At 58.8% G+C, this 17,019-nt stretch overlaps 1 protein-coding gene across 1 annotated transcript; it reads right to left on the bottom strand.

Annotated features, from left to right (window-relative positions):
• Positions 1-5,341: 5,341 nt before the first annotated feature.
• Positions 5,342-10,095, bottom strand: B3GNT7 (UDP-GlcNAc:betaGal beta-1,3-N-acetylglucosaminyltransferase 7). Its single transcript, XM_046018063.1, has 2 exons — positions 9,877-10,095; positions 5,342-7,830 (listed from the first exon to the last, which is right to left on the bottom strand). The coding sequence occupies exons 1-2, from the start codon at positions 9,885-9,887 to the stop codon at positions 6,642-6,644; spliced, it is 1,200 nt and encodes a 399-aa protein (XP_045874019.1). The 5' UTR covers positions 9,888-10,095; the 3' UTR covers positions 5,342-6,641.
• Between the last annotated feature and the right edge of the window lie 6,924 nt (positions 10,096-17,019).

The raw sequence follows: 17,019 nt of genomic DNA, 5'->3' as shown, positions 1-17,019 counted from the left end.
CAGCTCGGTGAGACACGCTCATGGGCTCATGGTAGAGAGCCTTGTACAGGGGCGCCCGGGTTAAGTCTGATTCTGGATTTCCGCTCAGAGGGGAGTCAGCTTGTCTCCCTCCCCCTCCGCCCCTAGCCCTGCTCGCAGGCTCGCGCTCTTTTTCTCTAGAATAAACAACTCTTGAAGTTAAAAAAAAAAAAAAAAAGCCTTATACAGATAAGCCAAAAGGAAAGAACAAACCCCAGGGAATCCCACTGCCAGCAAACAATTCCTGTTAAACAGTTTGGTGGGGATTTGGGGTCCCAGTAAGGCAAGTTACAGATTTCCACAAAACCAGCTCCAATCCTCCCTCTCCTCCTATCGTCACGCTCTCCTACGTGGTCAGTAGGGGGCGCTCCCCGCCCTCTCTCGGGACTTTCGGGGAACCGAGGACCCCTTTGGCCCTCCGGCCCCGCCCCGCGCGCTCGGTCCCCGCGGGGCCCCGCCCCGACCAGGATACGAGAGGGAAGGGCGCTGTCCCCCGCCCCCGTCTCCCGTCCCCCACCGCAGCCGAGTCCGCAGGTGCGCCGCGCTAGACCCCCAGGATTCGGCGGATTCTATCACCACTCACCGCCCTCCGCCCCGCCCCGACGGCAAATTGCGACTGTCCCCACTAAAGCCCGGGGCCGTTCAGGGATGGCCTCTGGGGCGCCGATCAGGCTGACGGCCCTCGGACTCCCGCGCCCTCCAGCACCTCCTTCCGGAACCGCGATTACAAGCCCTGGGGGGCAGCTGCCCAGCCTAGGGGCGGGGGCAAGAATTCCAGGCATTCCTGCTAGATTCGGATTAAAACAAAGCCCGAGGAGATTCCTGATAGGTCCCCTGCTGCCCTACAGGGTCAGTAAATCCCTGCCCGGGCCTCGGGTTCCCCGCTGGGCCGCTCGCCCGAGCAGCGGGGGACGTTGTTTAAAACAGTTGGACTCGCGCCCCCTGCGGAGGGTCGCAAGTAACCAGCCTGGGTGCGGGCCTGGACGCGAACATTTTTCAGAACTCCCTGGGGAGCTTTTCCTCAGGGACTTGAGTCGAGCTGTGGGGCTTGCGTCCCGTCGGAAGGGACTGAGCTTTGTGCGTGGCCTCGCCTGCAAGGTGTAAAATTGGTCCCAAGAGGCGAATTTTGTCGTAGAAATACATGCAAAAATGTCATTCCACCCCATTATATGTCTGTGTTCGTTTTGATATAAAAACAATTGTTAAAAGAATCTTCAGAAAGATTTAAATGTTATAATTCGTACTGATATAAAAATGACCTTGAGGTAAAAATGTATCTTATTCACCTGAGGGCAAGCACATGCAACAGCAGGTTCACAGGAGACGTTAAAAAGCACAAATTTATATGGAGTGAAGGAATTAAATTCCAAGCGGAGGCAAAACTGGTTTTTCCACAGGGGGGAGAGAAGTCACTGGCAGCTCCTGGGGCCACCTGTTTCCCTAGCCACCAGAACCTGCAATTTAAAAAAGGTGTAAAATAGCTCATGGAGAATGAACCGGGCTAGGAGCAGACAGATTGGGGGTTGTGCTTTAAAGTTAGTGTAATTTTGAAACAAGTTTTTCTTCGTAATATTTTAAGTAACTATCTGGAAAAAAAAATTTTTTTTCTTTACAGTGCTAATACTGCTGGGCTCCCCCAAATACCAAAATATTAGATTTCAAATCAGTCACTGGATGTAATATGTTTCTACTCTTTGGGTTTGGGGGCAAAAATCCACAAATACACCCAGAAGTTACTCCTGAGGGAAAAAGGAGAGCTTGAAGCTCTTGGGAGACTGTAGGGTGACGGGTTAAGGAGCACAGACTTAAGTTCAAGTCCCGCCCTGTCAGAACGTAGCTGGGGACCCGTCTGGGAGCCTCTGTTTCTTCACTTGACTGTGGCATATAAGGGGGTTCCAGAAGCTTCCCTCCCCGCTGCTCCTCAGCCTGACTGGATAGAGTAAGTCACCTGGAAACAGGCTTTCTTTGTTCAGGCTAGGGTTCTTTGAGTGGTCTGTGGCACCCATGGCTACCCCTCCGCACATCCCTTTGTAAGGCAGAACTGGTGGCTGGGGACAAAGTGGGAACGAACATGAGAGTGGGGACGAAGCTGGTGGATTGTATTCGAAGCCCAGGGCCTTTGAGACCCATCTCCCTGTCAGCCTGCTCCCCAGGATCAGGTTGAGGACGGACTAAAATTTAATGTCATGGTTAAGAGAAGGACCTCTTTGTGTGTGTGAATTGTGGGCCCCTCTACAGCTTGTAAGAACGCGCGGAACTGCGCCGGCCCACGTTCCACAGCGCCACCGTGTGGACAGACAGGCAACAACTGAAGAGGGCGGATCCCAGGCTTTCCGGAGTCGCCGGACTTGTGGACTTGGCACTTTGGAAGCCCTTGAAGTTCAGTAGTTTGGTAGTGAGTGGGCTCCAAGAGGGAGAAAACATAATTTTTCTGAGACCTCCCTGGACTAAAAGACAGACGCTTATAGACCTGTATACCTCCTGTATGCATGGATGATACCCAGGAAAACGGAAAACTCTGTAAAATGGAGGAAGCCACCACTGATGGGTGGATGTTGGGGTGGAGAGAGAGAGAGTGTGTGTGTGTGTGTGTGTGTGTGTGTGTGTGTGTGTGTGTGTGTGTGTGTGTGTGTGTGTGTGTGTGTATACGTGTGTACGTGTGTTGGGGGGGTAGTCACTTATGGGATTTCAGACCCTGCCTTCTGCATTGATGCTTCCCCATCCTCCTCTTCTCCGCATAGAGAGGGAGACCCAAATGGAGATTTCTTTTACAAGGTTCAATGCCCCTTACAAAAGGGTCACATCTAGGGGCACCTGGGTGGCTCAGTGGGTTAAGCCTCTGCCTTCCGCTCAGGTCATGATCTCAGGGTCTGGGATTGAGTCCCACATCAGGCTCTCTGCTCAGCGGGGAGCCTGTTCCCCCACCCCTATCTGCCTGCCTCTCTGCCCAATTGTGATCTCTGTTAAATAAATAAATAAACTCTTAAAAAAAATGGTCACATCTAACAGTTTTCAGAGCTTCTCCTGCATCTGCTGTTTCTTAAAAATAACCAGATCAAGATAATTCTCATGCCACAGAGACATTTTGGAGTGTCATATTCTTTTTTTTTTCTTTTAAGATTATTTATTTATTTATTTGACAGAGATCACAAGTAGGCAGAGAGGCAGGCAGAGAGAGGAGGAAGCAGGCTCTCCGCTGAGCAGTGAGCCCGGTGTGGGACTCGATTCCAGGACCCTGAGATCATGACCTGAGCTGAAGGCAGAGGCTTTAACCCACTGAGCCACCCAGGTGCCCCTTGGAGTGTCATATTCTACTTCAATTTTCTGCTAACGGGGTATAGGAGAGACTCGGACTCCAACACTCAATGAGAAACATTAAAATATATAGGCCTCAGTGAAGGCCTACCCGTGCCACATGTGAAATGCCAGGCAAATTGAGTAAGTTCCATAAAGTGGCCGTTGCCATCATTGTTACTGGGAAGCAAGATTGTTAAGACCCGAAAGGCCTTTGTGTCTGTTTCCCAAAATGATCAGCAGCAGCCCTTAGAAAGGCCGAGGTCACCCTCCTTGGAGGCAGCCAGGTTATACTCCCAGGCAGATGGAGGAAACGAAGGCCAGCTGGGTGGAAGGGTATCCGCAATTTTCCCAGTCACTAACCCCTTCTTTCTTGAAGCCCTGTTCCCAGGGAGAGGAGGCAGAGAGAGTGGTGGGGAGGACTTGGGCTCATGTACCACGTTCCCAGCTGATGTTCCTGGGGCCTGGGACTGGCCGCCTCCCCATGCCCCACAAGAGGGTCTGGGGTCAAGGGCATGTTTCTAGGGTTCCCATCTGATCTTGTTTGTTTCTGGCTCTGGAAGCTGGAATGAGTCCTCAGTGCCTGCAGAAGGCATCCTAAGCCTTAGCCAGAGGAGCCTTTTTACCGGGACAACCCCATCCCTGGCCCTCCCATCTCTACACTGTCCACACCAGGCAGCAGGCGCTTCTCCTGATGTCCCAGTGTTCTCACTCACTTCTGGGCTGTTGCACATGTTCCCGGCCTGGGAACCATCCTTCCTCGTCTACCAGGGGAGTGCTACTCCTCCATTAAGACAGAGGTGAGACGTCAGGCCCAGGGCTGAAGCCTGCTCTCCACCCTGTGCTGGGGGTGCCAGTTACATGGGTCCCCTTCAGAGGGATCCCTGACCTTCCTCCCTCCTTCTGGGGAGCTAATGCCAGCACCCCACCCCTCTGCCAGCTCTGTCAGCCCAGGCCTGGGCCCTGAGATCTGAAATGGACTCAGGAGCAAGGCTGCCCGTGAGGCCGGATGCTGAGGCTGAGGCAGTTTCCATGCTGGGAATGTGCAGTCTCTCTGCTGAGAGCTCCTAGTTCATGGGGCCCAGCTGGAGACAACCCAGTGAGCCCAGAGGAAGGGGGTGCACACCCAGGGCCCCTGTTCCTTGTCCCGTTGCTCTCTCAGGATCAAGTCTGAACACCTTCCTGAAAACCAGAGGGCCTCACAGGCCCTGCCTCCCTCAGGGGCTCCTGTCCCTTCTCACACCGGGGCCCAAACACCCTCCCACGACTCCCCACCCCTGGGGAGGAGCTCTTTTTCGATTCAGCCTTGCACCTGCCTCCTCCAGCCCTTTGTATGAGAAGTCCTTCCTTCTGCCTCCCTGTTCAGCCCTCAGGGCACAGCTGAACCCAGCACTGACCCTGGAGCCCCCCACCATTTAGTCTCAGGCTCCCTTCTGCCCTCTAAGATTATATGAGGACCCAGCCCTTCCTTTTACTTCTCTGAAGGAGACCCAGTGTAGACATCTGGGGGCATCTGCCCTACTCCGTGATGCCTCGAGCTGGGCGCAGGCGGGGAGCTTGCTCACTCCGGCCCCAGTGACTCTTCTGGGATAGCTGTTCTCCCCACGCTGGAGGTAAGCAACTTAGGCCGAGGCTCCCTAGCCATGGCAGTCCCCTGCGACTCCCAGCCCTGGACCCCACTGAACTGCTGTTTCGGTGCTTCTTGTCAAGCTTGTCAACGCTTCCAGGTTGACTGAAGGGACATCAGGGAACCCACCCCCAGCCTGTAACATCAGGCTCCCCGGGAATGCACCGTTAGCCGCCCTGTTTCTCCCCCATACCGCCTCCTCTGGGGGGGCAGCTCTCCAGACTCTGGCCCCTGTGGTGTCTGCTTTAATCCTGGCACCCACAGACCTCTAAAGCCCTTCAAGGTGTCCTTGTGCACCCACCGGCCAAAAGCAAGGAACAAGCTGTGTCTTCAGAAATCTCCGGTAACCCCGGCCCCAGACTCTCTTTGATGGAGATGGTGACAGAAAGTCGCACACCAGAAGAAAACCAGCCCCCTTTTATTGAGAAAATAGAGTTGATCCCTCCATCTTTTCCTCGGTGCCTCCCCACTGATGTGAGGGGGTGTCCTTTGGCACCCGTGCCCAAGTACACCTGAGGGTTCACTCCATCCCTTTACGGGGGCCCACGTTGGTCTGCTCAGGCCCTGGAGAAGTAGGCAGGCAGGGAGGGCAGGGCTCCGGAGGGGGACTGGAACAGGCGTGGGGGTGCCCTGGGTGGAGGGTGAGTGGCCGCGGAGGTGGTATCTTGCTGGAATGAGGGAAGGGAGAGGAGGAACACCACCATCTCCCGAGGCCTGGCACTCTCTCCCTCCAAATTCTTCATAAATAAGACTTCACAGTAATAGAGGAATGTCCATCTCCAGGGCCAAACCGGCTGGTTTCCGGGTGGGGAGCCAGGCCTCGGGGGCACCACACCCGTCCCTCGGAGGGCTGGGCAGCACCGCGACTGCAGGGGCTGGAGCACTGCTCTCTGGCCCTGGGTTGGGGGGTGGGAGGGCGCTGCAGCCCATCAGAGGTTCGGAGCATTGCTGAGGTAGTCAGGGCGGCCAGCCGCGCTTTCAGATGGGGCGGATGGAGCATCACAGGACACAGCCGGGAGCAAACCCTCCTGTGAGCAGAGACGAGCAGCAACTCCAGGCAGGTCTTGTGGTGGTGGTGGTGGTGGTGGTGGTGGTGGTGGCGGGGGAGTTGTTGCCGAAGGTCTTTCCAGCTTCCATCTCCTGGAGGCCCAGGGGCATGGGCTGCAGGGGTGGGGGTCAGGGGAGGGGCCTGTGAGCCTGCACAGGGTTGAGCTTCTCCTGAAAGGGCTGCCTGGGCCCATGGGGGAGACTGAGGCATTTCGCGGGAGGTGGAGAATCTTCTCTGTGAAGATGAGAGGGTCACCCCTGTCCCATCCAGGGCCAGACCTAACCCGGGTACCTGAGCACGGGGGTTCCTTCAGAGGTCACCAGGGCCTCTCCCCAGGTCACAGGGAGCCCAAGAGAGAACCCAGGTTAGGAGGGCTACCAGAGGCCACCCGCCTTGCTCCCAAGATGACCTTCCGCAGGCGGGGAAGGACCACTTTCTGGGTAAGGTCCACGCAGTGAGGGCCCCTTCTGGCTCACCGCGCCCCATCACGCCCAGGGGCCCACAAAGCCCCATGCCCCCCACCCCACCTCCCTGGGGGGGTGGGGAGCAGGGAACCACGATCTTTGCCCCGACATCGCAGCTCCAGCCCCAGGCCGCCGGGGGGCGCTCAAGAACGCGTGGCGTGGCCCCGCCCCTCCGGGGATCTGGCCGCCGTCAGAGCACCTGCAGCTTGCGGGCGCAGGTGAGGTTGCCATGCACCAGCCCCCACATGGCCAGCAGCTCGGCGGGCAGCAGCTTGTGCACCACCAGCATGGAGCGGAAGAAGCAGGGCTCCTTGTTCATGCGGCTGTTGCGGTTCCGGGAGATGCCGAATGTCTTGAAGCCCTCGTGGGCTGTGGGCTGCACGCTCAGCACCTCCAGACACATGCCCAGGAAGACGTCGTCGATGGGGTACAGCTCCAGTGTGTCGCAGGCGCGGTGCAGGCGCCGGGCCAGGCCGCCAGCCATGAGGAAGCCGCCCCCGCCCGCGTACGGCGGGTAGCTGGGCTTGCTGTACAGGACCCCCGGGATGTAGTACTTGTTGTCCTTCTTGCGGATGGGCCGGGCGTGCTGCAGGACATCGCCCACGAACAGGTCCTCCTGCGGCTGCCGGTCGGCCAGAAACTCTAGCAGGTTGGTGGGGTTGACAAAGACGTCGTCGTCGCCCTTGAAGATGAACTGGACGTGGGGGCAGTAGATGTCAAACCACTTGAGGAAGTGAATCTCCTTGAGGGTCAGGTTGAAGAAGCTGTCCAGGAAGTCCCACTGCAGGATGTCGCCGTATAGTCGGTCCTCGTAGGCCAGCAGCTGCTGGTAGTGGGCACGCTCCTCCTGCTTGGAGGCCGTGCCCAGCAGGAAGAGGGTGCGCACAGCGCCGCGGCTCCCCAGCTCCTGCTCCTGGCCCCAGGTCTGGCGGATGGCCTCGCGGCGGTCATGCTGCGTGATGACCGACTTGACCACCACCAGCAGGTAGACAGTGCCGCGGCACTTCTCCGGGTGGTTCAGCAGCATGGGGAAGTAGCGGCAGTGCCGGTAGGTCAGAAACTGCCGGAAATGGGGCTCCAGGCCCTGGAACCAGGGCTGGTGGGTCAGGTTGACGTTGGCTGAGCAGTTAGTGGTGCTGACGTCCCAAGTCTGGGGCCCTCGAGGGGCCATGGGCGTGGGAGCAGCCACATCCTTGGGGTTCTTCCAGAAGCTGTTAGGGTTCACCAGGTGTCCACTCGGGTTCTGGGCCTTCTGTGGCTCCCGGGTGGGCGGTGGGGGCTCTTGCAGAAACTGGTGGGGGGTCAGACTGCGCTGGAATACTGTTACCGCCACAAGCAGGGCCAGGGACAGGCACACGCTCTTGTAGACTGTTTTCTTCCTGGGGGCAGGGTGGGAGGGGGTGGGGAATAGAGGGGTGGGGATAGACGGTGGCATGGAGGAGAGAGGAAAGGATGAGTACCCTGTGACTTGTTGGGAGCTGCAGGGGGGGCACAGATTCAAGTCATGTGACCCCCCCCAGTGGTTAGAGGAGAGGCCTGCTTCCTCTCCCTCCCTGCCCTTCCTCCTTGCCAGGACCCAGGGACCCACATACAAGCAAAATGACTCTGACTGGGTCCCCCTTACAGTTTCCAAACTGTGATTTCTTTTTCCCCCCTCAATGAGGATAACAAGGAGAGAGAGCATTATCTCAGGAGTCCCGCTCCCAGTGGGTGTGTAGTCCGGGGAATGCTGTGAGTCTCTGAGGACGACCTCTGGTGGAGATTTCTGCTTGTTCCCCAACCCCAGCAAGCCACCCTGTTTGCTTTCATTTCCCTGTCCAAACCTGGTGAACCATTGGGGTGAAGCTTTGGGGTGAACCTTGGGCTGGGGGAAACATTGGGAGGGGTAGACACAGGGCTTGCTCTACAGCCGCAGAGCTCAATAACCTGGGGGGACACTGGGGAGAGTCTTTAACATGGGACCCAAAGAAGCCTGTCCCTTCCCCTTCCATCCCATCTGTCCAACCCAGTGCAATACTGCCCACATGGCTGACGGAGGCCTGAGAAGGGGGCAGGCGGCTCCTGGCACGACGGGCACAGGGCCCCTCTGTCTTAACATCCGCTTGGAGAGAGAAGTTCCCCCAGCTCTACACTGGGAAGGGGACACATTCAGATTTTATTTTTCAGGGACCCTCCTTGCCCAGATACCCCCTACCACACCTATTTCAGAAGAAGAAATTAAAGCCTTTTGCAGGAGGTGTTGGCAGACCCAGGGCAGAGGCAGCGGGGAGGGGGGCTCCCGAGGACCCTCTGTCCTCAGCTCAGACTCTGGAGGTGGCCAGGCCTTCGGCTCGGGTCTCTCTTGCTGAGACACAGGGGCTGGGGGCTATTGTGGAAGAGGCAGGCTAGAAGTGTGGCCTCACAGGACCAGGCCAAGAATGAGACAGCCCGGACCCCCAGGGGGGAGCTGAAGGGCCGGGGCTAACAGAAGAAAGAGACTGCAAAGTACGTCACAGGGACTCTGGAGAAGCCTGGGGTGGCCCTCAGGACTGGCTAGTTGAAGGTGCAGGCACCCAGGGCAAGTGAATGTGGAGTCCCCTTGAGCGACATTTCCCCATGGGGTCCCAGGGTTTCCCCATGTATGCGGTTGGGGGAAGACTGGGTCATCCCAGGTGCGGGAGTGGGGGGAGGGGGGAGTTGGAAACGGAGACTCGACCCTCCCAAAGGGGACAGTAGAATATTCCGGGGTCAGGGTCTCCTGGGGGTTTCAGCGAATCACCCCTTCCCCCCAGTTAGGGAGGTCCAGACTGGAGGAAGTGGGGGGGGTCACCCCAGGAGAGGGGGATGCGGCAGAGGTGTCCCTCCGCTCCAGGTCAGTCCACCTGCACCGCCCCACTCCATTTGCAGGACAAAAGTCCCACAGCGAGGAAGGAGAAAGGGAGAGGGGGAGAGGTGGGGGACCGGAGGCTCTAGCTCCCCGGGAGAAAGGAGAGCCTCTCGCGGGTGTGGTAGAGGACAGGGGTCGCCAAGGACTCAGGAGGTCCTCAGAATGGGGGACGGGACCCAGCTTCCCGGAGAGCCCTTGGGTCCCCAAAGCTCGGAGTCCCGGAGTGGGATCCAGGTGCCGAGGGGCCCGGGCCCGGGGGAGCCGAGGGGCGGCCGGCGCGGGCAGGGCGCACCGGCCCCGCGGGATCCCCAGCCCCGTCCGGCTGGTTCGGGCGCCGCGCCCCGCCGGGCATCCCGGCCGCCGCCGCCGAGCCCGTCAGTCCCGGGAAACTGAGGTCAGCCCGGGAGCACCGAGCGCGGCATCATCCTCCGGTCCCCGGGAGCAGCCCGGCGCCCCCCGCGCCCGTGAGTCCCCCTGACCTCGGGGAGAGGGAGCCGGGGGTCCCCGCGCCCCCCCTCCCTGGCCTCCCGCCCGACGGCCCCGCCGGGCCCCCACTCACCACAGAGACATGGCGGCCCGGGCCGGGGCGGCGGCGGAGCGGGGCGCGCGGGTCGCAGCTCTGGGCGCCGCGGCTTGGGGACGGCGGGCGGTGACGGGGACTAGGCGGGCGGGAGCGAAGGCCCGGCCGCGCCCCCGCCGCGACTTTCCTCTTCCCAGCGGCCGGAGGAGGGGCCGGGAGGGGCCGCAGCGGCCCAGGTGCGTTAACCCCTTCGGCGCCCCCGCCCTCTCACCCCTTGGCGGGGCGGCCCGCTGTCCCACCCCTCCGCCACACCTCCCGCCCTCCCCTCTGCGGCCAGTGGCCCATTTCGCGGAGGCGGAACCCGAGGCCCGACCCGCCGTGGCCCAGTCGGAACTTCCGAGCCCGAGAGGGTCGCTTCGGCCCCCGACTACTGGGTTTGCCCCGCGGAGCTTCCCTGTGGTCGTCCGTCCCTCTGGACGCCTGTGAGCCGGGAGACCACTCACCACCCACTTTCCACGGGCCCCCAGGTCCCCACCATCTCCCTCTGGTCCGGTTCAGGACTTTTCTTCGGTAGTGGGGGAGGCAGAGGAGGACAGGGCTTGCTTTTCCCCTTCTGCTTTCCTCTGCCTTCTTCCTTTTCTCCCCTTCCCAGGCAGACCACCCTGCACCCAGCTGTTGGGGACCTTGGGCCAGGTACCTAGGGCTGGTCTACAGGGAAGAGGGACTTGGGGGGAGCAATGTCCCTGGGGAAAGAGGCCCCCAGGAGGCTGGGCTGCCGGTGTCAGGGGCCACAGCTCTGGAAGCCTTCTCTGGAAGCCAGCCCGAGGCCCTCCTCACTACTAAGGGAAGGCCTGCTTGCCTGGCTGCGACCTCCTCTCTTTTCAACCATCAGCAAATATTTCACTCAAACCCTTTTTGTCCCCAGCCTTTATTAATCTGCTTACATGTGTGCCAGACCCAGCCCTTCCTGGGGAGTGGGCTCAAGCAGATGTACAACACAGATGGCCAACCTTGGCCCAGCAGGGTCTGGGGTGATAGGTGTTTCCATCCCGGTGACTTCCAGAATCCTCTAACCAGTAAAAATCTCGGCTGATCTGGCTAGTTGTTCATGTGTCTGTTGTAGTTTTGTTCCAGGTCGAGGTCCCATCACTGAGATGATAGGAGGACCTCAAAAATGCCCAGAGAATTGAAATGGAAGCATTTCACAGTCCAAGAAATAAAAGCTAACATTCATCAAAGAGTTACAATATGCAAAGCCCGATTCTAGGCTCAACCATGAATCACTTAATCCTAGAGGCACATACATTTAATATTCTTACCTTACAGAGGAGGAAATAGAGGTGCCCAGAGTAGAAAAGCCCTGTGGGCCAGGTATCATAGTAAACAAAGCCAGGAGGCCTGCCTGGCTCCAGAGGCAGGCCCTGAGCCCTTGGAGGATGGCAGTGACAGGGAGGTATTTTCCTGTCGAGGGGTGCCTCGGGAGGTCAGGAGGTCCCTGAGTGTAGAGGCTGGTGGTAGAAGCCTAATGAAGCTTCTCCTACTGAGCTGGGCCCCAGGACCCTGAGCCTGAGGCGAGGAGCTTCCTCAATTCTTTTTCTTTTTCTTTTATTTTAAAGATTTTATTATTTGTTTGACAGACAGAGATCACAAGTAGGCAGGGATACAGGCTGTGGGTGGGTGGTGGGGTGGGCGTGGGGGTAAGCAGGCTCCCTGCTGGGCAGAGAGCACCATGTGGGGCCGGACCTAGGACCCTCAGATCATGACCTGAGCGGAAGGCAGAGGCTTTAACCCACTGAGCCACCCAGGCACACCTCCTTAACTCTTTCTTTAAGGCTCAGAGGCCCCTTGGAAGGGGAGGAAAAACCCAAGATGCACTAAGAATTTGCTGGGATGTTGTAAGCTCAGCTCAGGGAAAGTGAAAGTTCTTCTCTGTAGAATTCCAGAGAAAAACCCTGGGGCCAGTGCTCTTTCTAATGGCCCTTTCCAAGTACCAGGGCTGGAGGAAGGTCTGACCAGTAGACAAAAGCCCCCCTTGGCTTGGCTGCCTGCCCCTGAGGGCCACCACACCCCCATAGGCTGCCTATCCCAGCTGGCACCGGCACTCCACTCCACTGCCCAGGTTTCTGGGTTCTCCCCCTTCACCCTGCAAGCGTGGCCTGGAGAGAGGGACAGGGCTGCCTGGCTGGGGTCATCTCAAGGGACCTCAGCACTGACCCCTGACCTGGAAGCTGTGGGGTTTCCTCAGGTGCCAGGAAGGGGCAGACACGGCTACCCCAGGAGGGGGTTTGGAGCCTAGACTGGAGCCTCTAGGGGCCTGGGGGTTGGGTTTGGTCTCTGCATTTCCGGGCTGTCAGTAGGGGCAGGTGGCTTATCCCCTCGAGACCTCAGTTTCCTGCCACTACAGGGTGACGTGGGATGACGCTTGCGAAGTGCATAAATTAGTGTCTCCTACACGGTGGCGTTAGGACAGGTGGGCTGCTGTTGATGTTATTATGATTGTCTACATTTGGCCTAATAGGGGCCCCAGAACCCACCAGGACAAGAAGGTAAAAGGGGGGAAGCCACTAACAGCCAGCTGAGTGTTTACTGGGGGAATTGGGTCCCCTGAGAGGAACTGGTTGTCTTCATGGGCTCATTTGATCTGGGTCTGGGCAAATGGATGAAAATTAAGTACTCGGTCCCTGACTGCGGCATGGGGGTGGGGTACGTGGGGGCCGGGCGGGACCCTGGACCGCTTTCACTGTCACTCTGACAGGTTCCCCCCGCAGGGTGTTCGGCTGGGCCCTGTCCTATCAGGAGCGTCAGGTCTGGCTCCTGCCACCTGTCCTGCCTGCAGGCAGAGCCCAGCGGATTCCTGCTCATTATTATCTCCAGCCCCAGCTGGGGTGGTTGAGTAAGGCCCCTGAGGACGGGGTGGTGGGGCTGGAATCCGGCCCTGCCCAAAAGGGCGGGCCCTCGCATCCCAGGAGGTGGGGAAGGTGGGGGAGGTGGGGTTGGGAGTGGGGAGAGGAGGGTCTGGAGCCTGGAGGGGGGGCGGAGGAACAGGAAGAGTAGCTGGGTAGGCCACCAGCGTCCCAAGCCCTGGTGGATTAGAGGTCCTTGGCACTGGTTATCCCCTCTTCCTCTCAGGCTAACGGGCTGCCCTGGGACAGGGAGCTCTCCTTCTGCCCAGAAGCTCCCCATCCCTCAGTGTCTCCACCTTCCCCACACCTCCTGGGCACTTTCTCTTCCCCTTTCGGTCCCTGCTCCCTTGTTCCTGTCCCCTGTCCCTCTCTCCATCCCTCTCCCCATTTTCTCTTATAGCTGCCCACCACCCCGAGAATGGGTTGGAATCCAGATCCTGATGCTTTGACCCTAACACAGTGTGGGCTTTCACGGGGAAGGAGTGGCCTGGGGGTGGGGGGCTGTGGGGAGACATCTGGAAGGCCAGAGGTTGCCCCGGGTCAGCCTTTGACTGGCCAGAGTGGGGCTGACTGGGGTCCCAGAGCACCTCGATGCCGGATGCCAGGTGTGAGCCGGGTGGTGGCCGAGGGGTAGAGATTAGCTGTTGGCTGTAGTCACGTCAGAGCAGCCCCACCATGTTGGTGAGTGTGGGTCGGAACTCAGTTTGGTATTTAAAGACCCTGAGGAGATGCCTACACTCCAGGGCAGTTACAAGACTTGGGCAGCCATGGCTGGGGCTTCACTGCATGGCCGTCTACACTCTCAGAGGGCCTATTCATTGGCAGTGGAGTGTCAGAAGTCCCTCTTTAGGGAAAAGAGTGTCCCTGAAGATGTGTGCTTGGCAAGAAAGACTGCACAGCCCCCTCTCCCTGAACAAGTCCAGCAACCCAGCAGAGCAGTACCTTGGATCTGGAACTTTCTCTCATTGGTCCTGGATGCCCCACACAATGACCTGACTGGAGGGTTGCCCCGTCTTTGTCCATCACGGCCTCGAATCCACCCAGAGAGAAGCTTTCCCACACAGGACGGAGAGTGGGACTATGGTGGGAAATATGTTTCGTGCTTCTCGGAACTGATGCTTTAAGTGGGGTAGCACTGATTTCATTGTAACCGGCCATCTGGTGAGGAGCTGTAGGGGGAGGCCTGCCATCTACTCCCACCTCTGGTCGTTAGATGCCCCCCACCTCCCCTGCAGAGAATGACCCCCCTGCAGGGCACCCTGGGAAGAACAGCCCAGTCAGGAGGACACAGCACCAAGAAGAGGGAAAGAGACCAAGAGGAAGCTAGCAGAGAGGTGGGAAGATGGAGGAAAGTCTGGGATCTGCTGGCACTGAGCCCTCCCATTCCAGCCCTTTGGTCAGCAGCAGGCAAGGGGCAAAGGAGGGATAGGATGGGGAGGCAGCTATGGAGGAAAGTGGGGACAGAGTGGGGGAGAGGTGACGAATTCACTTTCCCAGTCATGCAGTCGGCAGCTGAGAAAGCAGGGGTGGGTTTGTGAGCTTGGCAAGAGATGGAATGAGTGGCACAGCCTCTGCGGGAGAGACAGTGAGGAGTGTTTAGCCTCAGGCAAGGGGTTCCTGTGCACCCAAGTGCAGGTGCCTGTCAATCCTGATCCAGTGATTATCTAGGGCTCACCGGGTATGAGTGACAGAAGCCCGACTCACAGCAGCTCAAGCAAAAGAAGTGGATTTGCTCCTGTGACAGGAAACCCTTGTCTCTTGCTCTCTCTCATTCTCTCTCCACAACCCATGCCCCTGGATAGTCCACCTATCTCTTGGCTCTTCTACAGCCAGAGGCTCCGTCCATGAGAAGGAGAAGAGCAGGTGTGGTTCCCAGAGGAAATAGGTTTTTTCCTCTGAACTTCTCAATTCCCAGAGAAAGGACTCTTATTGGTCTTGCCTCAGTCACATGGCCAGACCTGGGCTGGTGCTTGTGTCTGGGGGCCTGGGTATGATGACTGGCTAGGTCTGGGTGTTCCCTGTACTGCTTGGGGCAGGGCCCTGAGACTAGCAGCCCCACAGAAGCTCCCTGGAGGGGGCTGATCCCTCAAAGGCTGCTTCTGTGATCAAGAAAGCTGGGGAAGGGACGCTGGGCCAGTCCCCCCACTCATGCCAAATCCCACTGGTCTTTCAAATTGCCCTCCAAAACAAAGCCCTAAGACCAAGAGCCCCAGAAGGAAGAAGAAAGGGGTGGGTGGCTGTGTGGGAAATGTTCCCACATGTTTTCCTGACAAATCTTCTCTCCTGGATGGGAGGTGCCCCCAGGTTGGCCAGTGGAGGGCTGGCCACTCTCTGGCCCTTTTCCTTTGCTTGGGCCTCTGCTGGCTGGTCTGGGGGCGGCCAAGGCCACCCACAGCTTTGGGGGTGTGGGAGCCGGTCGGGTGAAGGTTGGAGCTGGGCAGCTGGAAAGAGGAGCCAGAGTTCAGCAAGGCCCAAGAACAAGGATCTGGGCAGTCTTGGGAGAAGTTGGGGAGGGGAGGCTAGGCAGGACGGGCAGACGCTCTCCCCAGGCCAGTTGGGCCACACCCAGTCTCCCATCAGAAGGGTGTGGGAGACACACATACAAACAAACACACACTTTCGCTCACAGACACAGACAAATGCACACTCATAGCCGAGCAACCCAGGCGTACGGATGACACAGACCCAGGCATGTACACATGCACCCAGGAACACACACACACACATACACATACCACGACACTCATACACACAGACACATTCCTTCAGAAGCATGTGAATTCAGGGACGTGCACACATCACACTCATACTCATACGCACATGAGATGTACGTTCACCCAGAAGATACAGACACCCCCCCACAGAGATTCACATTTCTAGAGATGTGCGAGCACACGCGCGCATACACACACACACACACACACACACACGCCCTTAGACATACCCACGGTCACACATACACAGATACTCAGCACACAGGGAGACATACCTAGAAAGACACATACCTTCACCCACATACGCACACAGGCCCAAGGTTTTCCCCAGGCAGGAGGGGCCTTCCCTGACCACCTCGTCTGCTACCAGCGAAACCCTACCTGACGGCCCCTGGGAACAGGCTCGGGACCAGGCAGGTCCCAGGGTATCCACGAATGGCCTCTTTTGATCTGCCCCAGGGTCCTCAAGTCTGTGCCCATCCTTACCTCCAAGAGCCTCTGGGCACTGCCCACAGGCCCTTGACACCACCCACATCTACCCCCAACCCCTATTCCGGCCATCCTGGCCTTCTCCCATTTACTGAGATCCCAGCCTCCTGCTCAAAGGCATCCCCCCTTCTGAACCGAGTGAATTCCTGTTCATCTTTCAAAACCCAGCTCAAATGTCCCCTCTCTTGGCTGGCATCACATCTGTCTGTCCCTCCTCCATCTGTCCCACCAAACTGAACACGACGAAGAGCAGGAGACAGCCCTGTTTCCCTGGCAGCACTGGGGCGGGGAGGCGAGGCACTGACGCCTATCAGTTGACTAGCCCGGGGAAAGAATCGCTCGCATCGGCCACCTGGAGGAGACCCTGGCAGGGCCGCCTCTTGCCTCAGTCATATTCGGAGGATAACTGGGTGTGTCTCCCCCAGGGAGGCGGGGGCATCCCAGACAGTCGTGCGAAGCCCCAGCCCCGCCCCCGGCACACACGTTGGAATGCACACTGACACGCATTCACACGCAGGTGGGCATCGTGCCCCCTTGTCCTGGGCAGCTGGGCGGCCCCTCCCCCCTGGCCACCAGTGACTCACATCCCCACCCGCCAGGCGGTCTGCTTGGGCACACACAGCCTCCTTTCAGCCCCTCGGCCTCAAACACTAGCTTAGTCTTCCCTCCCCGGCACCTCCCCTTCCCCAGAGCCGGCCTGCCCTCCCAGCCTAGCAGCATGGCCCCACGGGGAGGCCACGCAGAGGCCTCCTTCCTCTCCGGAGCACAGGGCTCCCTGTCTCTCGTCACCCGGCTCCTGTCCAAGCCAGCCTTGAATGGCTGCCTTTTCATGGCCCGGAGCCTGGCCAGGTGCATTCTGGGCAGCCCCGCGCCTGCCTGTGTCTGCTGGGAAGCTGGAGGGCCTGGTGTCCCTACCACTGGGGCAGGAGAGCCAGAGGGGCCGGCGATGCTCGGCTTCCGGTCACAGGCCTCCTCACACTTCCTCCTGGCTGCCCTTTCCCCTGTGCCAAACACTCTAGGCACAGACTGTTCTCTTTCCCATTTTATCGAGGGAACAGCTGAGGCCCAGAAAAAGC

Source organism: Meles meles, chromosome 9, assembly GCF_922984935.1.
Source record: "Meles meles chromosome 9, mMelMel3.1 paternal haplotype, whole genome shotgun sequence".
Lineage (NCBI taxonomy): Eukaryota > Metazoa > Chordata > Mammalia > Carnivora > Mustelidae > Meles > Meles meles.
Note: the sequence above shows the minus strand (reverse complement) of the source record. Positions and strands in the feature narration are given on the sequence as shown.